The sequence below is a fragment of the Camellia sinensis genome, chromosome 14 (assembly GCF_055761805.1).
Source record: "Camellia sinensis isolate YWXY chromosome 14, ASM5576180v1, whole genome shotgun sequence".
Classification (NCBI taxonomy): Eukaryota; Viridiplantae; Streptophyta; class Magnoliopsida; order Ericales; family Theaceae; genus Camellia; species Camellia sinensis.
The window spans coordinates 67,981,246-68,004,712 of NC_138974.1; the positions used below are offsets into that span (position 1 = coordinate 67,981,246).

Here is a 23,467-nt window from a genome sequence, read left to right on the forward strand (position 1 = left end):
AAAAATAGAAGAAATGCTTTTCCATGTTTTTTTTTTCCTTTTGGGCTAGACAAGAAGACAATAAAGGGAAATAAGACCCTGATATCAAGGTTGTGAGCAAAGTGGTCAGGGAAAATATTGAAAATTTGAAAAGAATTAATATTTTCATTCAGCCCTCATTAAGGACAATATCCTCACTAGATGCACTATTACTTTCACCAAGTAAATTTGCTATCTTTTTACAATTTTGAACTTCTCTTGCTATCTGCTTTGGATTTCATTTCCATCTTTTGTTCCCTTGCAATCTCAATGTTTTCAAACTTCCTTTATTAGAGTCGTTCTTCCTTTTCTTTTTCCCTCCTGCTCGTTTTCTCTTTTTTCTCTAATAGAGAAGATTGTTATATCCACAAGATACAAATCATCTAAGCATATATTAACTGCTTGAGTAACATTTTGAGTGGGGTGGAAATACATTCTCCTAAGGAAACTCACATCATTAAACAACAAAGATCCATATTTTTTTGTTTGATTGAAAATAACTGATCTTACCTCTGGGCTAAGAGTCACAAAGTTGTTCTTTTGCTACAAATAAATGAAAAAGATCCTTTTCGCCTTTTGACTAAAGTCGTTAGTTATAATAAATTTTTGGGATGAACATCATGCCTAATTGGGAGAGAGAGAGATATGCCACAGAAAAATATTCATAACGTATCAATTTTTTAGCCAAGGTCTTATGTGTACTAACAAAATCAAAAGTTCTAACACACAAGGTAAGCCATTTCAAATTGGAGTGCTTCACGTCTCACCTGAAAACTCGAAGATCTTCACTGAAATGCTATGAACAACGACCTCATCCTTTTCTTCATAAGATTTCTCATCACTTGTGAACATTTGACGGCCAGTAAACTATAGGTCAAAAAATAAAGAATAGTATAAGAAAAGAAAAAGCAAGGTTCATTTGTCTTTTGAGCCAATACTAAGAACATATGCATAGTAATAAAAATATACAAAAGAACTGGGGTAAATTACACTTTGCCCCCTTAAAGTTTCACCCATTTCCCACTTTGGCCCTTCATGTTTGAAATCCTTCTCACTTTACTCCTAGACTAACTTCCATCCAAAAAACTAACAGAATCTGCCAAGTGAGCAACTTACTTGTAAAATAAGAATGAAAAATTATTTTTTTAAAACAAAATTGTATATGTGCTATGCACACGTAGGGAACCCCAATTATTTTAGGGCTTATTTGCTTCAAACCCAAGTAAAGAAAAAAGAACGAGAGAAAGAGAAGATGAAGGGTCAAAATTGAGATTGAAGGAGTGAATCAAACCCCGATCGAAGAAAGAATCATCAACAGTTCGAGTTCTTTATTTTGAGGGCAGCAATGGCAGGGACTGTTGAAGAAAGAGTCGAAATACTCCATTACAGATCAATTTGGTAAAATATGGGACTATTGTGAAGAAGTGAAGAGAAGTAATCCAGGCACCACAATCTTTGTAGACTTAAAGCCTTCAATTAAAGGGGGGGAAGACGATATGTTCGACAAAATTTATATTTGTTTTGAAGCATGCAAGAGGGGATTCATGGAGGGATGTAGGCCTGTAATTGGGCTTGATGGGTGTCACTTGAAGGGGCCACATGGGGGCCAATTGCTCACAGCTATTTCCATTGATGCCAATAACCAAATTTTTCCTATTGCATATGCCATGGTTGAGGTGGAGTGCACCTGTAGCTAGAAGTGGTTTATTCAGAGTTTGATCCAAGATGTTGGTATAATAGAGCAACAAAACTGGACCTTAATTACAGACAAGCAGAAGGTAAGTTTTGTACTTTTTTTTGTTTACATCACACACTTTGACATAATAGATTTTGATATTTGTTTTGTGTTTTATACAGGGGTTAGAGGTTGCAACTGTAGAGTTACTACCAGGTGTGGAACATAGGCATTGTTTTAGGCATTTGCACAACAACTTCAAAGGTGCTGGTCACACTGGTAAGGCATTTAAAGATAGGATGTGGAATATAGCAAAGGCAAGTCACATGGGTAGGTTTCAAGCTCTTATAGAAAAGCTTCAAGATTATGATGAGGAGGCTTTTAAGTGGTTGGCTAAGAAGCCACCAATGTATTGGTGCAGGTCACAACAAGAGAACATGTAAATCTGAAACAAGTGCACAAGGGGAAAGTAGAAAAATGAATGCTAGAGACAAGGTATAATATTTTCTAACATGGTTCAATATTTTCTAACATTGTTTAATATTTTTTAACAATTGGTTTATGTGAAGCAACAATGCGAGCAACAAACAAGCAATTCACAACAGAGCTCAATCAGCTCTAACATCAATTCAGCTCCACTAGGTTTTATGCAAGCATCATCACCTAAAGTTAGAAGGCATGCAACAGTCAGAGGTTCTACATCAGTAAGAGGATCTACAACAGTTAGAGGCCCAACTCCATTGAGAGGACCTGCTCTAATTAGAGGCTCTGCTTCAACTTCAGTTAGAGATCTTGCTCCTACATCATTTAGAGGTCCATCTCGTACACAATTTAGAGCACCTGCAACAGGGTTACCAATGAGGACTACACAACCCATCCACCCTTGAGACCTCCTATTGTTGGAAGAATGTATATTGTCAATGGGCAATGCCAGTGGGGCCCTAGATCCAATTAGCCATGATTTGTTTGTTTTCTTTACCTAGCTTTTTCAGACTTGGATATATTTTAAGGCTTGGTACTCTATTTGGAATTGGGTAGCTTCTTTTTGAACAAACAGTAGCATACTTTATTGTGTTTATGATTTGCATGACAAGTTAGAGATATGGATATGATTGGTTTTGACCTTCAATTCCAGTTGTTAAATTCCATTTTTTTTTGTTTTCTATTTTTTATTTTTTGCATCTTTAGTGAATTGGTTAAAATTTTATTCACAAATATTTAAATTTTGTGCATCTAAATATTTTAAAACTATTAGAATTTTTTTAAAAAAAATACACAATTTGACCTTATATAAATAAGATGGCCCTTAGTTTTGGCAGGAAAAATCCCCTCCAGAAGTTGGTGTAATTTAATAAAGATCCTATAGTTAAAGGGTTAATATGGGAAACATCTTAAACTTAAGGGTCCAAAATGGGATAAGAAACTTAAATTTTGAAATCGACATGAAGCTGATGTGTCGCTGACATGGCAGGTTCCGTTAGTTTTTTAGATGGAAGTTAGTCTAAGAGTAAAGTGGGAAGAATTTCAAACATAAGGAGTCAAAGTGGGAAAAATAAAACTTAAAGGGCCAAAATGGGAAACTGGTAAAACTTTAGGGGGGCAAAGTGTAATTTACCCAAAGAATTGAAGAAAGAGAGAAATTTCTTATCTGCTCAAGAAGCTCTAGAAGCAATTCACTTTACAACTAGATAAAGATTGGGTAAGAATGTACCTTAGTAAAAACAAATTGCTGATGTGCTACCTCCAAAAGTACAAACATCCTTGATCATCTCACTACGTATGAACCTCTGAAATAGCAAAAGTTCTTGTTAAGAACACTGATAGAGATATAAAAAAAGAATTATTATACTTCCATAGACAGAAAACCACAATCTATAAAAACTAATATTCCAGTCAGAAACAATAATTACGAAGAAAACTAATGTGAAAATAGTGGCTTGTAACAACTAATCAAAAATTATTCAAAATTCATTATTTTGTTAACATTAAAATTTTGCGCTATACATCAAAATAAAACCTTGAGGTTATAGGTTCAAGTCTCAAGACAATCACTTTATGCACTATGTCAAAGGTTAGGTGTGTACCCAATCTTTTTCCTCCCAAACACGCAATAATATGTATTAATTATGCATTGTTTTTACATGAAAATAAAATTTTACTGATAAAAGTAAAATTTTACTGTCTGAATTTAGCATGTTTAAACATTAAATTTTCACCATCACTGTTACCAACCACCACATTTACTATGATTTTATCATTATTATTTTTTTTGGGATAAATAAACTATGATTTTATCATTATTAGTAGAAATATTAAACAAAAAATTTATCAAAACATTGAATAAATAATGTTAACAGAGTAAAATTTTACTATCTACTACTAAACAATTAAATTGTAAATTAAAACACTAAAACAACTTATTTGTTTCAAATTTCAACCTCAATCTTCAAATTGATCCTAACAAAAATAAATAAATCCTAGCATACCAAGAGAAATGGAGAGAAAACGGAGAGAGACAAAGTGGTTGTTGTCGACAGTAAATATGAAACGATGGCAATGGTGTTGGAGAGAGAGGATGGAGAGAGAGATAAGGCAACTTCAGTCGCCTTCTTCTCACAGATCTGAGGTTTTTGATCTCGGATTTGAGGTTGTTGGTCTCAGATTTGAGTTTGTCAGTAGCAGATCTGAGATGGCGGTGGTTAACGATGAAGGCAATGGTCAATAATGTTAGATCTAAGATCGGTGGATCGGTGGATGGTGGAAATGATCAAACACTAGGTTGTGTCTGAGAGAGAGAGAGAGAGAGAGAGGATGGTGGAGACGATGAGCGGCAAGAGACAAAGTGATGGTGGACGACAAAAATTTGAATGATTGGCAATGGTGTTGGAGAAAGACGAGGCAACTTTGGTGGCCTTCTTCTCACAGATCTGAGGTTTCCGATCTCCGATGTGAGGTCGTTGGTCTCATATTTGAGTTCGTCGATAACAGCTATCAGATAGCAGTGGTTAACGGTGAGGGCAATGGTCGCAGATGTTAGATCTGAGATCGGCAGATGATGGATATAATCTAACACTAGATTGTGTCTCCCATCTCTCTCTCTCTCTCTCTCTCTCTCTCTCTCTCTCACACACACACACACACACACACACACACGATGGTGGAGACCACCAAGGATCCTCTAGAGTATTTTTTTCTTAAAGTTTCCTAAAGTGGTGTATTGTGTGGTTGAGATTTAATGTTGAAAAATTGATGTGACTTGTCATTAAATCTCAACCACACAATGCACCACTCTAGGAAACTTTAGGAAAAAAAAACTCTAGAGGATCCTTTCTCGGTGGAGACAATCAAACACAAAATTGTGTCAGAGAGAGAGAGCGAGAACAAGAAAGAAAGAACTGGAGGACTGTACAACCAGAAGGAAAAAATTTGTCATTAAATTTAAGGGTTGTTTGGGATGATCTAAATAAGTGCACTTTTTGACTTTTTATGAAATATGGGTTGGATTTGGGTTGAGTTTGAAGTGATGTGTTAGAGAGGTGATGTGACTTAAATAAGATAATGTGACTTAAATAGGATAGTGACTTTTTGGCTTTTTGGCTTTTTTTAAACTTGCCAAACCAGTCCTTACTTCCCCACACGTGTCTTCCAAATACCATTTATTGTGTTTGGTTTGAGTTTTTTAGATTAAATTTTTTAAAAATTGATTTTTTTGATTTTTGTTTTTAGTGAATATTTTTTAAATTTTAAACATTTTTTTTACTTTTTTAGATGCACCTTACTTAGATATATCTAAAAAGTAAAATTTGTAAAAAAATATTTTAAAAAATTAATAAATACATAAAAATACAAAAAATGTACTGAATTCTTGTATTTTTTTTGTATTTTTGGTATTTAGTGAATTTTTAAAAGATTTTTTTTACAATTTTTTTACTTTTTAGGTGTATTTATATTAGGTGTGTCTAAAACGTAAAAAAAATTGCTTAAAATATTTTAAAAATTCAGTAAAAACAAAAAAACACGGAAAATAAGAAAGTAGAATTTTCTGAAAAGTGTTTTGGAAAACTGGAAACCAAGCAAGGTAATTAAATCTAAAATGAGGGATCTCATGCATTAGAATTTATTTGGGTGGACGTAGAATTTACTTCCCCAAGGATTTTTCACTATTTTTTTCCAATGATAAAACAAAAATTATGTAAAATTGTAAATATTATCCTCCTTTAGACTTTAAAAATTACTATCTTCGATTCAAATACATATAGGACATATAACAATCATTTATCCTTACATATGACATTAAATAAATATAAAAGTATATACTTTGCACGTTTCCTGCATGTGTCATGTCCTACATATTTTGAAAATTTTCCATGTCAAGGTATCCATGTTTCTTAGGATCCCATGTTTCTTAGGATCTACGTGTAAACTCATCTCTAAAGATCACGGAATAAAGTTGTGGTTCGAGAAATAACCAAAAGTAGAAAGGGTTATGCACCCAACCTGTGCAAATTCTTGTTCTCTACTTTAGAACAAATCGAGAACTTAGATTATCCTAGAATTTCCAAGTAATTATTTTTATCGATACAAGCAAATCACACCATATAAAAATGGTATAATAACAAGGCACAATAAAATATAATTACTTGAATGTAGAAAGATAAAATTAAATGATATAGATGTAAAAAATGGCCCCATCTCTTATGAGCAAAGGAGAGACACAAAGATTAGATGAATTGTGCAGACTAATCCCAACCTTTGTGTGACACATTAATAAACATTATTAGCAACTAAATTGCAACCAAAGATTTGTTTTTATTTATTTTTAATTAGTACCAAAGATATGTTTCCATAACCGATGATTAAAGCAAATAAGAGGTCCTTCAGACTCATGGATTGAATTGAAGGGAAAGCATATAGATGAATCCTCTGCCTCGTGATTTGGAGCAAAGATGGCAACAAAAAGCAAGGTTGCTAACTCCATGAATTGAAGTAGAAGCAAGAAATGATATAATCAAATTGAATATAAAATTATTAAATAGATGGTAGAGCTAATCACACGCAGCAATTAAAACACAAGTTAAGTTAGCATACCCTTAGGAAGGTTAGAAAAAGATTTGATGCCACAACTTAGTTTGGAAATCCACTACAGCTTTAGAGGTGATTAAGGTCAAAACCTCTGATTTCTTGCTTCCTAGAATGCATAAATAGAGATTCAGGGCATCAAAACTTCTCAAGGTCTTTCTATGACCAAGATGTTTCATGTCACTAAGCCATAGAGGTCATGGCATTATAGTCTTAGATTAGGGTTGGGGTTTGGATGAGGTTTTTTGTTTTTGGGTAGGTAAATCATAATTTCTACACTAAAAAAATTAGTTATTACAGTGAAGCTCGTTACACTCCCTAAGGCAACACATCCTATGAAGAGGGTAACACACATCTAGCTTCTACACAAAACATAATCTACCGAGTAGATCTAAAAAAGTTCAGAACGAGGCCAAGCATAGGAAAAAACAACTAGGGCCAGTAAATTAATGATATACAAAAATCAGCCTCCTAAAAACCCCCAATCTCAAAGAATCAAGCCCATGGTTTTTAAGAAACTAGCTAGTGGTTTTGGCCAAACTATCACGTGGTTTTGGCAAAACAGCCCATAGTTTTTTTTGGGGGGGGTGTGTGTGTGTGTGTGTGTGTGTGGGGTGGGGGGGGGGGGGAACCAACCCATGGTTTTTGGGCTCATGGCACAGCATGTCACTTCAGATGACAACTCCCCCAAGCGCACATAAAAAATAGCCTCGATTTGATCTAATGGTTATGGAACAATGTCCAAGAATGCTCTTTCATTATTGTTGGGCAACTCAAGACACAACTAGGTTAAAATACGTTTTTAGAATGTGCTTTTATTATTGTTGGGCAACTCGGGCCACAACTAGGTTGAAAGACCTAGTCCAAATTAAAAATAAAACTTTTTTAAGTAGTCTAAAATAGTGACTTCTACCCATCTGGTGCTCAACTTATCCTTGCATTGGGGCCAAGAAGCACGAACACGTATGGACACGACACCGACACATTGACATGAAAATTTTTAAACAATGATGGACACGACATGTGGGAGAAACGTGCAAAATATAGGGTTTTACATATTTATTATATATCATATATAAAAATAAATAAATATTATGTCATAAATATGAATATTTAAATAAAAGATAATAACTTTTAAAGTCTAAATGACGAGAATGGGTATAAATTTACATTGTTTTTATTTTATGATTGAGTTCCAAATTATTTATTCAAACGTGTACATGTTTTTCATGTGTGGCCCAAGTGTTAGGAAGTGTTCAATGATTGCCGTGTCATTTCGTATAAATGTCAGACACAACATGTTGACGTCTTATGTGTCTATGCTTCTTAGCATTGGGGTAATCTTTATCATGTTAATTCCCAAAATTTATATTTATTGAGTTTAATGAATTAAATTATTTTTGTAGGAAAAACATATCAATTAACGTGATGATTTAGAGAAGAGTACAGTCCACAATGCATCAGTTTACATGTGATTGTTGCTAAACATTGAAGGGGAATTTACTTCCCATGCTTCAAGCAGTAATGCACATGTGTGGTAATTAAATCCAACACCCCCTCCAACAATTAGCAAAAACTATTTTGACCCCTTCAACTATGAAAATGTATACTTTCAAAAAGGGTGTAATTGTACAAGTTTCAAAGTTGAGGGGGTCCATATGTACAGGTTTATAGATGACGAAAGTAAATTGTTATTCGTTAAAAGTTGAGGGGGTGTCGGTGTAATTAACCGTAATTAAATTCATCGTGGGCCTTAGTACTCTTGCAACATGCATTAACAAGATTTTGTTTGGCTAGTCTTCATCGAGATAAAGCTCTTAACAATTATTTGGCAGTCAGCTTCATGTACAAGGATAACACTGTTGACACTCCATTTTAGTTACCTAAATTCAATTTGAGAGCACGAAAGTTTCAGCGAACAATCAAAGTCAGCAACACAAGTGTTAAAGGCCTATTTCTCCATTTCCATAATGCAATGGGTCAGGCCCTACCAGGTCATGAATTTTTTGGGCTATTGGAATCATTGTGGCACTAGGAGATATAAACAAGCTTGGCCACCAGACCCTCTTAGCCTTACATAGTGTAAACTGAGGGAGAGAAATAGAACCTTTGAGAATGTTGAGTTTCAATACTGCACAAGTCCCTCATGCTCAATTCCTTTCAATTTTGGTTGTTCGGAAACACTCCTGGGTTGTTATTCTCTTTTGCGGATGTCATAGAAGATTCATCTTTGAGTAGCTCCTGCACATAACAAGTCCACATGTGTTGCATCATTTTTGAGGTTTCAATGTGTTAAAATTTACCATCACCTACCACCAATTTACCATCACCTACCACCACCTACTCCTCACCTACTACACTCACCCTCTCCTATATAATGAGCCACTCACCATTTGTAATACACACAACAACATATATCAATCAATAATACAATTCTCTTTATACATTAAATTTAAACATGGTATCAGAGCAAGGTTAAGAAGCTAGTAATTTTGCTTCACCGGCGGGCGGCAGTCTCGCCTTGGCCGCCCGCCGGACCTCAACACATACCTCCTCTCCAATCACCGCCAATAACCACTGCAGCAACTCAAACCACTGCTAGCTCGAATTGACACCAACTCTTCCAGTAACTCCAAGAACCGAGTAGAGGCCCCTCCAATCTGCATCTTCTCCATACTTATGTTGCGAGTTGCGGATAACAGATTTTCCCTTCTCATCCTTTCACTTGCAGAGACCCCAGTTGTAATGAGATCCATACCAATGGTTCCAGTGGAGTGATCTGTTGCAGACTGTTGCAATGCAACTTCCAGAAGACGAAAAGCCTCCATCACATCTCTCTATCTCCACCGCTCTTATTCATCATTTCAGACTCCAAATCTCGAAGCATTTGCTGTGCCCTCTCATAGGCCTTGAGGTGGGAGTCCACACCTCTTGGGCCATCCATGGCTGCTGGTTTTACTCTCCGAAGAGTCTCCTTCGCTTCGGCAATTCTCCCTTGCTTCATCAAGCAAATACCCAAATTGCACATCTTGTTATTGTCTGGTGCAATCAATAATGCTCTGTGATAAGCATCTTCTTTTTGGCAGACTTGAAGACCCACTCACTCATATTTTATTCCACTATCACCATACACCCACTCACTCATATTTTAATCCATGAACTGATCTGAGGCAATCAAGACACCCCATCTCTCTCTCTCTTCCTTTTGGCAGGATTGAATACCCACTCACTCATATTTTATTAAACTTTCTTTATTTATTTCTTTTAATCACCTTTTACACCTCCCTCACCGACTCCCTCACCACAAAATAGAATTTTTATTTATTTCTCTTATCTTTTTTGTGTTCCCTTTTTCACAATACACAAAAAAAAAAAAAAAAAAAACAAAAAAACAAAAAAAAAAAAAAACAAAAACAAAAACAAAAACAAAAACAAAAACAACAAAAACAAAAATATAAAAAATATATATAGCTTTGCACACCAAACCATATTTTATTCATTTCAGGGATCAACCCCGATCACAATTTTACACAAAAAAAAAAAAAAAAAAAAAAACCAACAAACCAAAACCCAACACCAAAAGATTTGTTTTCTTTTCTGCAGACGGCCACCCACCGACCTACTCTGCCGCCGGTCTCTTCTTCTTGCCTCCGTCTTGGACGGCCCTTGACGGTGTTGCCTCCGTGTTTCCCACTCCACTGGGCATGATCACTCCTCCCTGCTCCTCCACTACAGCATATGGTGGACCTCCAAATCGGAACATCACGGTGGCCTTCCGCTTCAGCTCCTTGTTTTCTGTCTTTAGCACACTTATCTCTGCTCGCGCATCCTTATACATGCGTTGGAGCAGAGCCAGCTGGGAGTTTAACTGTTGCACCTCATTTGTCCTGCTCTGCAGCCGGTGCGACAAGTTTGTGACCGCAGTCATGGTTTCCACACATGACTTCAGAGTATACTGATTGGCCTCAATATCAGTTTGGACCGCCATTTTTTGCTCCACCGACCGCATCGGAAAGTTCAACGGAGCAAACACAGAGGTGTTTGGTTGAGGTTCACTGGCCACCGCCCCAGTTCTCTCTCTTGTTGACTCATTGAGGTCGGGAAAGAGAGTGAGCAGCCCACGGGAAGACGAAGCCATTTTCTGGGCAACAGAATGTTACAGCGTATTACAGAGTTTCTCTCTCAGCAGAGGAAGAATTTTTCAGAGGTTTCTCTCAGTTTTTTCTGTCTCAGCTTCTGCCTCAGCCTCAGCCTCAGCCTCAGCCTCAGCCTCAGCCTCCGTCTTGGTTAAATAGCCGAGGCAGCCACGCGTATCGCGCGCCACTTGACGCCAGACGACAAACGGGCGCGCCAGCCAAGGCACTCACGTGCCTCGCCATCATATCTGGCACACCTTTTTATGGATTGGGCACGCCTTTTGATGGCACGCCTTTTTTGAGAGATTGGGCACACCTTTTGAGGGTACGACTTTTTTAGGGTCCGACAAAACTCTGTAAACTGTCCCGACATTGATTCCGGTTAGCTCCTTTATGGGTCCGACAAGACTCTGTAAACTGTCCCGACATTGATTCCGGTTAGCTCCTTTATGGGTCCGACAAGACTCTGTAAACTGTCCCGACATTGATTCCGGTTAGCTCCTTCAAGGGTCCGACAAGACTCTGTAAACTGTCCCGACATTGATTCCGGTTAGTTTCTACAAGGGTCCAGCAAGACTCCGTAAACTGTCACAATAGTGTCTGCTACAACGGTCCGACATGACCCCATAAACTGTCCTCTACACCGTTATGACACCACCATAGAGTGTCCTCTACATAGTTATGACACCCCCATACAGTGTCCTCTACAACGTTATGACACCACCATCCAGTGTCTTCACCAATGGTCTGACACGACCATACAGTGTCTCTTATCCTTTTTTATTTTTATGTATTTTCTTGTTTTGTTACTCTCTCCAAACTCAAGTTGGTTAGTTCCTATCCCCCTTGAGTTTGCGGGGGGCTGTTAAAATTTACCATCACCTACCACCAATTTACCATCACCTACCACCACCTACTCCTCACCTACTACACTCACCCTCTCCTATATAATGAGCCACTCACCATTTGTAATACACACAACAACATATATCAATCAATAATACAATTCTCTTTATACATTAAATTTAAACACAATGTATATATATATTCACCTCTTCCAAAAAATAAAAGAATCATATTAGCCAAATTCAAGATAGCAGTATTAACATAATTTATCTTCAAGTAGATACATCTCTAGTAACCATGCTGTAGATACTTTGTTTATATTGTATAGCAAAGTAGCAAACTAAAAATAATGATTGAGGCTAACAAAGTAGTGCATGAGGGGAACATAAAGCTTACCGAGAAATGGAGCAGTTCTCACCACTTTCAAGAGTATCCCTGCTAAGACAGCCACTAATATCATCCGTGTCTCGCTGATCAAAAAAAATATCATCTTTGTCTCTTACTTTCTTCTGTGTTTCTTATATATACATTTCTTCTTAAAAGTGTTTCCAAAACATCTACTTATCAATAAATTTAGTTTTAGAAATCAGATTATAGATAGACACCGACGGTTTTAAACCCGACTCTATCATATCATTTACAAGAATTTCAGCCTCTTTCCACTTCGCATCCTTGCAAAGAACTTCTGTAGTCAAACTGTAGCTTGCCACATTTGGAACCATTCCATTCTCACCCATTTCTTTGAGCAGTCTTAGGGCCCTATAGGAGTTACCCTCTTTGCAGTAGCCATAAATCATCATGTTGTATATTACATGGTTTGGCTCCAAACGCATCTCACTCATTGATCTAAAGAGTCTTGATGCTTCTTTCATATTACCTTTTCTACACCACCCACTTATCAAGACACCATAGGTGCAAACATCTGCCTCCAAACCAGCCTTCTGCATGGAGTGATATAATTCAAACGCCTTTTCCATGTCATCCCATCGAATAAAAGCATCAATTAGAATTGTGTATGTTGTCTTTGTTGGAGAAATGCCTCTCTCCTCCATCTCCAAAATAAAGCTTGAAGCTCGTGCTAGATTTCCCGCTCTAGAGAAACCTTCAATTAGAACATTATAGGTAATCAGAGATGGTGACAAACCATTGGACTTCATTTCATTGAACAAATTTGCAGCCTTATCTAGCTTCCCAACACTACAAAACCCGTCTATTAGAGTGTTGTAAGTGATTATATTTGGACTCAAACCAGCCCTCTCCATCTGACCCACCAACTTCTCAGCCTCCAACACCTTCATCTCTCGACACAACCCACCAACTAAAGTGTTATATGTCACAACATTACACACAATCCCTCTTTCAAGCATTTCATCAAACAGTTGAAATGCATCACTCACTTTGCCATCGTTACAATACTCATTCATTATAGAATTGTAAGTATAAATGTTAGGAGAAACGCCACCGAGCTTCATCTTCTCCCACAGGTCAAACCCATCTTTTTTAAACCCTTTCTTGAAAAATCCATTGATCAAAACTGTATAAGTAAATTGATTAGCAACCAAACCCAACTCCCCCATTTCATTGAACAACTTGTTTGCTCTATTAATGTCACCACTCTTACAACACCCATCAATCAAAGTAGTGTAGATTACAACGTTTGGACACAAACCCAGATCCTCCAATTGAGCTAGAACCTCAAAAGCTCGATTTAGATCACCATTCTCGCAACAACCCTTTATCATTATTCCAAAACTATACACATCCATTACGACCCAACCCCTCATATCCTTAAAAACCCACCAAGCTTTTTCAAAGTTGTTGGACCTAAGAAGGCAAGCTAAAAAACCATTGAAAGAATTTGACGAGGGCACGAGGCCTTTTTCGATCATTTCAATGAAATAAAAGAGGGATTGTTCTGGTAACTGAAGCTGAACATGGGTATTGACAATGGATTCGTAGAGAAGAGCGTGGTGGGGCTTGAAATTCAAATGGGTTTGTGTTAAATGGTTGAGAAGAGATGAGATAGTGAAGAATGAGGAGGAGATTCGACCGGAGAGAAGACGGAGGAGTAGAGATTGGGCATGTGAGAGCATTTCGGAGGAGAGGAAGAGGTGGAGAACGAAGGATATGGATTGGTGAGTGTGATCAAAGCCATGGAGTGTTGAGGAGTTGAAGAGTGAGAGAGCTTTGATGGGTGGAATTTTCACCAAATTGGGGATGAGAGTGAAAGCTTGGTGGTTTTGCGACATTGATATACGCAGAGAGGAGATTGAGAGCAAGCAAATGAGTCTATTGGTCGAAGAAATGGATCTTTGGTAGAAAGTTTCGCAACCTTTGGATTTTGTTTTTGGGAGCTCGCTCTGTTTTCCTTCAACATGAAATCAGTTTATTTTGGTGGGAATAAGAGAAAGAAGGATTGTGATTTATATAGTCTTCTTAAAAATATTTACATGTCAATAGTCTTTGGGGGAGAAATACCATAGTCTTCTTAAAAATATTGACGTATTCATGAATAAGATCTTGTTTGACATCCTTAAAGGGTAAATTATGGTTCGTAGCCTTCTCATTTTGTACCATATTTTATTTTAATCTTTACATATAAAATCATGATAGTCAATCTCTGTATTTCTAGTTAAATCTTACTTTGATTCCTATACATGAAATTATGACAGTCAGCCCCTTATATTTTTGGTCAAATCTCATTTTAGTTTCTACGCAAGTGTTAATGTCATCTTTCTGTTACTCAATTATTTAAATCTTTAATAAAATCTAATCATGTGACAATAATGTGACTATGATATAAGGGCAAAAGAGGAAAATCATCTATATTTTTCACCAATACACACTTTATCCTAAAATTTACATCAAATTATGATTATAGTAGGTTAAAACAAAACGCAGATGATGAACAATTAAAATGATGAATTAGGGTTTTGCACAAATTGGAATCACGAAACTCAATTTTTCATGATAACACAATCTTCTGTCTATTCATCTTCATTTCTCTTTAATTTCTTTGTCGCATTTTTTTTTTTATTTCAAAAGCTCTATTTTCTTGTATCTTTGTCGTAATTTTTAGCATATGAACATATATATACGTATTGTATCATATAACTCTCACGTGCTTATCACGTAAGACAAAGTGTATTGATGGGAAACATTGATGATTTTCCTCTTACCCTCATTTCGTAGTCACATTTTTGTCATATAATTAAATTTTGTTAAAGATTTAAAAATAAAGTAACAGAAGAGAGACATTATTGACACTTGTATAGGAACCAAAATGGAATTTAAGCAAAAGTGCAGGGGTTGGCTGTCATGATTTCATATGTAAGGATCAACGTGAGATTTGACCAAAAGTGCAGGAGATTAACTATTATAATTTTATATATAAAGGCCAAAGTGAGATTTTATGCAAAGTGCATGGGTGCAAAGTATAATTTACCCTCCCTTAAATAAGTGCACTTATTTGGAGAAGTTTACTTATTTTGGTCACATTAACTCTTTACTTTTCTGTATATCTTTCGTAAAATGTCAAAAGTACACTTATTTAGATCATTTCATACAACCTCTAAATATATAATTTAATATTTTAATGTTTATAAAATTTATCATTAATATGTAATTATTTTTTAAAAATTGAATTGAATTAATATTTTCCCTTGAACTTTTTCATATTTTAGCTTTTTTCTTCTTTCTTTGTAAATGCACTTAAATTTTGATATACTGAGATTGTATTTGGTTCATAGATTTGGAAAGAAAAAAGAAAAAAGATAAATAAAAAATGAATAAAATATGCCTATATTTCACATAGTTTTACACATCTTTTCCCCTTTTCCTTTCCAAATTCTTTCCCAAATCTATGAACCAAACACAGTCTTAAGAAATAAAATATTTAAGAAGAAATTCATTTTTTTTAAAACTAAACAACGAAAAAAAATCACGTTTTTTGCTTCTTTATAAAAAAATGTTAAAGACCCAAATGAACTACCAAATATTTTTTCAAATACTAAAATGCAGTGGTTTGGATTTCACACAATATCAATATTTGATCAAATGTTTAATAATTCATTTGGATCAAAATTGTATTTTGATTTTTATTTATTTATTTTAAATATGGGTGTGAGACTTATTTATTTACTAGTCCTTTGTAATAAGAGAGAGAGAAAAAAATGACCGTTGAAACTGAAACTAGTAACCATGCAACTTCATCGAAAGAGCAAGACCACCTTGATCGGAGGAGGAAAAAAGTGAAATCTATTGACGCAAATTGTGTGGAATTACTGGAGATTCAAGCTAATACTTTGGAAAAGCCAGATGAGCAGATTATGAAGGAAGCTGATGTCTGCAACGACAACATCGAGAAGATACAGGAAGATAATTTGGGATCCCATAGATCCTTCAAGCAAGCCCTCTTACGATCTCGATTCAATGAGACTGAGAGAGAACGCAACTTTGCCTATGAGGCGGCTTACTTTTCCTCTGATGAAGAGATGGACAATGAAGACGAAACATGGGATGCTTCGGAGAATCAAGGAAACGCCTTAACTCTGATCATTAAGCTACCTGCTGGTCTCCTTAAAAAGGTCAAAGAACCATGAAAGAAATGCCTCATTGTAAGACTCTTGGGGAAGAATATTGGATATAACTTGTTTGTAAATCGGATGCGCAAGCCGTGGAATCTTTAAGCAGGTTTTGAAACTCTAGCTATTGGAAATGGTTTCTTCATTGTGAAATTTGAAGTGATGGAAGATTACTCTAAGGCCTTCATTGGGGGCCTATGGGTAGTGATGGATCGGTATGTGACAGTTCGAAAATGGCAACATGATTTTAAATCAGATGAGGCGGAAGAGGATACAACCGCCATCTGGGTGAGGTTCCCTAATCTTCATATTGAATACTATGATGAAAAAGTCCTCTATCACATTGCTTGGCAAGCCCTTAAAGGTAGACATTAATACCGCCATGGCAGCACGTGAAAAGTATGCAAGGGTATGTGTTGAGATGGACCTACGTAAACCACTCATATCCCATATTACCATTGGACGTTACCATTACGTTGTGGAGTATGAACACTTATACCTTCTATGTTTTTCTTGCGGCCGTGTTAGTCATCGGAAGGAGACGTGCCCAGAATTTTCAGTGATACAACCGGAGAAGGCGATGCAAAATATGACCGTTAACCAAACTGACACAGCGACTGGGCCGAGAGAAACACAGCCCAATGGGAAAAAGAATAAAGAGTTCTCGAATGAAACAAAAACCCATGGTTATGGGCCGTGGACTGTAGCAACCACTAAAAGAAAATACTATCATGGAAAGCAAAAACAGAAGGCCCATGTCCATAAGAGCAATCGATTTGAAAGTTTACAAGTGGACCAAGACCATAGAGAACCTAGTGCCGCCCAGGAAATTAAAGAAGCTCAAAGAAAATATGTTGACCTTGACATGGGCCCTCAGTCCTTTCAAGGAGAAATTTCTTATGTACAAAAACAAAGCCCAATAGGCCCAACTAAGCTCATGAAAAAATAGAGGGCCAGACCTAGGGTTTGATGTTGCATCTGGGCCCAAAGAAAAAGAGGTGATCTGCTGTGATAACCCACACTATTCCAAGCAAAAAGGCTCACAACCTAGCTCAAATGAGCTAAATGCTCAATGAAGCCCTAACTCTCTTCTCGTTACTACAGTACTCACCTTTGACAATAATACCAATGCATTGATTACGGCCACCGCCCCTGATATCCGAGTGCAAACCAGAAAAGGCAAACCACCAGACTCACCGGTCAGAAAGGAGGGACGTTCTAGTGAAAGAAACGTTAGAGAACATCCTAATGTCAGAACACCGAGTGGACCAATTCAGAACTCTGATGTTCTTAGAACTAGGGAAAGAAGTGTATCACTACGTCGGAATCGATTGGTGGCTAGAAGATGTGAAGCTTCTGATTCAACCATGGTGGAGATAGATTCGCACAACGTAAGACACATGGTGCTTATGAAACTAGCGAAGCCACTGGAGGAAGACCAGAAGAATGTGCGAAATATATTGGGACTGTCTGAGACAGAGGATTGGCCAACCCACAAACTGTCGTCTATGGATATGCTAATATGGAACTGTAGGGGTGCTGGTAATGCTCGATTCCGGAGAAATCTGTGTGAATTAGTAAGGCTACATAAACTGGACATGATCATACTCATGGAGACAAAAGTGGAGCTAAACACGATGGGTATGTTTTTCAACAATCTGGGGTTTATGACCTCAACCCATGTAGATCCAATTGGCAGAAGTGGAGACATTTGGCTACTTTGGAATCCTAGTCAAGCTAATGTGGGAGTTCATGATGCTTCTTCTCAGATGATCACATCTACTATTTCAAGACAAGATTATCCTAATTGGGTATTATTTGCAGTTTATGCTAACCCAAATATTTGAATGAGAGATGAACTCTGGAATGATTTGACAACATTGGCTCAACACACCCAAGAACCATGGCTGGTAGCCGGGACTTTAATGACTACTCAAGCTCTGAGGATAAAAGGAGCTTCTCAACTTCTCAATCTCAAAGCTTAAGCCAGAGTCAAAGAAGGAGCCAAAAATTCTCTGATAGAATTAGTAGTTGCAACCTCATGGATTTAGGTTGTGTTGGCCCTAAACTCACTTGGACTAATAATAGGAAAGGGTGGGCCAATACAATGGTGAGATTGAACCGTGCACTCTGTAACACAGAATGGCAAACTTTATTTCCTGAGGGCTATGTTCGCAACTTGCCTCGGACCTATTCAAATCATTCTCCTCTTCTTTTTCACACTCAAGGTACAAATCCTTCTATTCCTCCCAATAATTTATTTAAATTTCAAGCTGTTTGGTTATCACATGAGGATTTCAGTGCAATTGTTGATAATAATTGGCCCAGGCAAAATAATAATCTATTGGGAAATTTGGATTACATGACATCTGCTTTGCAGGATTGGAACAAAAATATTTTCGGTAACATTTTTCGTCGTAATCGCTGGTTGCTTGGCAGAATTAATGGGATCCAAATTTCCCAAGCCAAGAACTATTCCCACAACTTACATCAACTTGAAAATGATTTTACTATTGATTATAATAGAGTTTTATATCAAGAAGAGTTATTTTGGTTTCAAAAATCTCGTGTAAACTGGATCACTCAGGGTGAGCAAAATACAAAAAAATTTCACATGTCTACCATTATCAAGAGAAGGGAAACAAAAATTGAAGTTTTGAAAAATGAGGAAGGGGTTTGGGTGGATAACCCCACTCAGTTAAAAATCTTAGTAAATGATTACTTTCAAAACCTCTTTGCATATACTCAAATTATTAGCCTTGATCATTAGAGTAATCTGATCAAGCACATCAGCCCTGATGATCAAATTGAAATGAGTAGGAATGTTTCTGCTGCTGACATTTGGAGGGCTGCCAATAATATTAAAGCTATTATTGTAGGGATGGGTTCCAAGCAATTTTTTACCACACCTTTTGGAAGACTGTGGGCCAATCTGTGATCGAATTTGTCCAAAAATGTTTTTCTTCTTGTAGCATTCCCCCTGAGATTAATAGAACTCTTGTAGCCCTTATCCCTAAAGTTTCTAACCTTGAGAGTGTGAAACAATTCCGGCCTATCAGCTTGCGTAATGCTACCTACAAAATCATTTCTAAAATTCTTGTCAATAGAATTAAGCCTATCTTGAATGATTTAATTAACCCTAATCACAGTAGCTTCATTCCGGGTCGCTTCACTCATGATAATATCATAATCACTCAGGAAGCTATTCATACTTTGAGAAAGAAAAAAGGGAAGGTGGGATTCATGGTTTTTAAAATTGATCTTGAAAAGACTTACGATAACATTTCTTGGAATTTCCTTTACCAAACTCTGAAAGAATTCCACTTTGATGAGAAATTGGTGAAGTTGATCATGAGTTGTGTCACTAGTGTGAACACAGTTATTTTGTGGAATGGTGAACCCCTCGAAGAGTTCAAACCAGCTAAGGGTTTAAGACAAGGGGATCTCCTATCCCCTTATCTTTTTGTGTTATGCATGGAACGACTCTCAGCCATGATTAGCCAGCAAGTGCAAGGTAAACAATGGATTGGGCTTAGCTTGGCTAAGAATGGTCCTAACATATCACACTTGTTTTTTGCGGATGATTTGATTTTGTTTGCTAAAGCAAACAAGCATAACTGTAACACTGTTTTGCAAGTCTTGAATGAGTTTAGTGAAATCTCTGGATTGAAGGTTAACCTTCATAAATCCCATATGTTTATGTCTCCTAATATTGTCAGAAGAAAAGCATCTCAGCTTAGTAATATGTGTGGTATTCCTCTAACTTGTAATTTGGGGAAATACCTTGGGACCCCATTGCTTCATGATAGAGTGTCCAAAACTCATTTTTTGTTTATTTTGGAAAAACTGAAGAACAAACTTACTGGGTGGAAATCTGGGATGTTGTCCTTGACAGGGAGAACAACCCTGATACAATCTGTCACTAGTGCTATACCAGCCTATATCATGCAAACTATGGAGCTCCCGAGAAAAGTTTGTGATGAGATTGATAAGATTAATAGAAACTTTCTTTGAGATGATAGCCTTGAGAAAAAGAAAGTGCATCTTATTAATTGGGATCAAGTCTGTAAGCTGAAAAAAGATAGGGGTCTTGGGATTCACAAGGCTAGAGATCAAAATCTAGCTCTTCTATCCAAATTGGGTGGAAAATGTTAATTGGGGAGAATACACTCTGGGTTGATGTGCTCAAAAATAAATACTTGGGTCAGCAGCCTTTCTTAATTAAGAAGAAAGACAAGAGTCTATCTCACATCTGGAAAGGCATCCTAAATACCAGGGAGTTCGATGGATGCTTGGAAAAGGTAACAAAATGAGAGTTTGGAAAGATTGGTGGTGTGGTGATGGGGTTTTTGAAATGGATTTGAACACACCTACCAATCAAATTCCAAATTCTGAGCATATTATTATGGAGTCTCTTCTTGATGCACATGGTGATTGGGACTTAAATCATTTGCACAACTCTCTTCCATTACCTATGGTTACAGCTATTTTAAAGCTACAACCACCCAGATTTAATGTTAGAGAAGACACTCCCAGATAGATTAAATCCTCTGATGGAGAGTTCTCCACATCCAGTGCATATGATTTAATTGTTGATCATCATAACCAGGAAGGAGATTGGGGATGGATCTGGAAGCTTAAGTTTCCTCAGAAACTTAAGAGCTTCTTGTGGCTTGTTCTTCATGAAAAAATTCTCACTAACAAAATGAGAAACCTGAGGGGTCTTACTTCTAACCCCAACTGCCCTTATTGTGCAAACTTGGAGGATATTGAACATTTGCTTTGGTTCTGTCCTTAAGCTATCCAGATATGGTGCCATGTTTATAGTAAGGAATGGTACTGCAGTAGGCTCTTTTTACCTTGGAAAGATTGGATCACCCAAAATATGAAAGGGAAGAACAAAACCCCACACTTGTTCCTCATCTCACTTTGGACTATTTGGAAAAATCGAAATAAAATGGTTTTTGAACATAAAACTACAAATATTCATGAGAGTGTTAAACTTATATCAGATTATGCCAAAGACATCTTTCAAGCTTTTAGTTTTGATGTCACTAAACCACTTCAAACTAAAAGTATTACTGTGTGGTCTTGTCCAAATGCAGGAAAAATCAAACTTAACACGGATGGAAGCACTCGCAGACATGGAGGAGATGGAGGTTTTGGTAGATTATTCCAGGATGAAACAGGAGCATGGATTAGTGGATACAATGGAAGGCTTAAAATATGCACCTGTCTTGAAGCAGAACTTTGGGCAGTCTACAAGGGGCTGACCATCATACTCCAATGAGGTTTCAATCAAGTGATAATAGAAACGGATGTGGAGCAAGTGGTGAAACTGTTAAGTGATGATCTGGGAGAAAGATGTCCTTTTCGGGGCATTGTGGAAGATGCACGTATTATCATGAGAGGATGTGATTGCTCCATCCAACACATTCGAAGAGAAGCTAACATCTGTGCTGATGCAACGGCCAAATTAGGTGAATATCAATCTGGAAATCTTCTTATTGTAAATGAACCACCTAAAGAACTCTACACCTTACTTGTAGCGGACATTGTGCATCTCTCTGAGGAGAGTGATAGGACGTAGTCCTTGTTTGATTTTATTTTCCAATGTACCAAAAAAAAAATAAAAAAATTAGTCCTTTGTATTTTGATGTACAGTATTACAAAAATGCATAATTAATTATTTGTGTTCCTTACCAAATTTCACCTTATCTTGTGAAAAACAAAACTATCATAGTAAAAAAGTTCTATTTCTCTTCAGTTTTCATCATGTTTTATAATTTTTCACTAAATTTGTAAATTATAGAGTTTTTTTTCTCATTAATTCTTAATAAATAATTCAAAAAAATTATAATTTCTTACCAAATTGCTTAACCAAATAGATGAGCATCTCAAACGTTGGTCAATTTCAATTTCAAACGCGTTTCACCCAATTATTCTTATTATCATTAATACAACAAATTTGATATATATATATATATAAAATATGACTTCCATCTCCAAAAATAAAGGGAAATTTGGTCAAAACTCTCTCATAATAAAACTTTAATGTTAAGATAAGTATAAAATGATTTTCTCAAAAAATTCAACACATACCACTATTACCAAAATATAAAATTTTAAAATAATATAAAAATATCGATTTTTAATAAAATTAGTATTTTTAAAATCCTCTCATTAAGATTTATCAAATAAAATCCATATTGACCATGAAATTCTTTAAAGAAAAATTTTAAAAAAATATTACCATTGAAATTGATGTAAATAGTAACATGTTACTCTATTTGATAATAAAATGTTACTCTATCTCACAGGAACATGTTATTCTAGTTCACAATAATATGTTATTCTAGCAATATTGTCTATGAAAAAAAAAAGAAAAGATATTTTACTTTATCCTTACTCAATTATGAGCCTCCTCCGTAAGGAGTTTATGAAGCAAAATAAATTAAGCTATCATTTTCATTAAACAAGGGTCCAATGGAATGGTTTTGGCTAAATTTTCCAAAAATTAAACTCTAACCTTTTCATCAAATTTAAATAAAGAAAAATGATGCCCAAACTGACTAAATAGATTGATTTAGCAAACCTGAGTGATGTGGCTTGTTTAGTGGCAAAATCCCAAGTAATATGTGGAAGATAAATACTATTGTAAGACCATCTCCAACCGTTCACCAAATCCAACATCAAATTCACATTTGATAAAAAAGATATGTTTTTCGTGCTTCAACAGTTGCACCAAAATAATATCAAATTGAGAAAACATCAAACTTTTCACCAAACTGAGGATGGCTTGCCTCTTTTGGCAATTCATTGTGCATAGCCGTTGAGTTGGTCCTACCGGATGACTGGCTGGACGTCCAGCTAGATGTCCCGCTGGATGACCGATTTAAAGCAAATTTTTGTGAGAATTTTACACTGGGGTTGACCCCCCGGTTGACCACCAAGAGTAACATATGAAGCAATGATGAGAGTTTACTCATGGAGAAAAAAACCTTGTCCGGTCGATCTGCCAGTCGTGATGAGAGTTTTCTCATGGAGAAAAAAACTTTGTCCAGTCGATTGGCCGGTTGTCCTACTAGACATCTTTGCCTTCTGATGCAAGCTACAGTGTACCCGTTGGA

The 23,467-nt window shown here is 36.4% G+C and overlaps 1 protein-coding gene across 11 annotated transcripts in view; it reads right to left on the reverse strand.

The window, feature by feature from the left end:
- LOC114290834 (uncharacterized) overlaps positions 1–14,235 on the reverse strand; it is a 98,554-nt gene extending 84,319 nt beyond the window's left edge. For 7 of the 11 annotated variants that reach the window (XM_082904184.1, XM_082904182.1, XM_082904181.1 and 4 more), the window contains exons 1-4: positions 12,151–14,203; positions 8,880–9,013; positions 3,405–3,480; positions 786–885 (exon numbers count right to left, since the gene is read on the reverse strand). In XM_082904184.1, coding sequence (XP_082760310.1) covers positions 12,312–14,003 — 1,692 coding nt within the window. In that variant the 5' untranslated portion in view covers positions 14,004–14,203 and the 3' untranslated portion in view covers positions 786–885; positions 3,405–3,480; positions 8,880–9,013; positions 12,151–12,311. Of the gene's footprint in view, positions 1–785; positions 886–3,404; positions 3,481–8,879; positions 9,014–12,150 lie in introns of all 11 variants that reach the window. The other 4 variants (XM_082904185.1, XM_082904183.1, XM_082904178.1 and 1 more) reach the window with 2 other exon arrangements.
- Between the last annotated feature and the right edge of the window lie 9,232 nt (positions 14,236–23,467).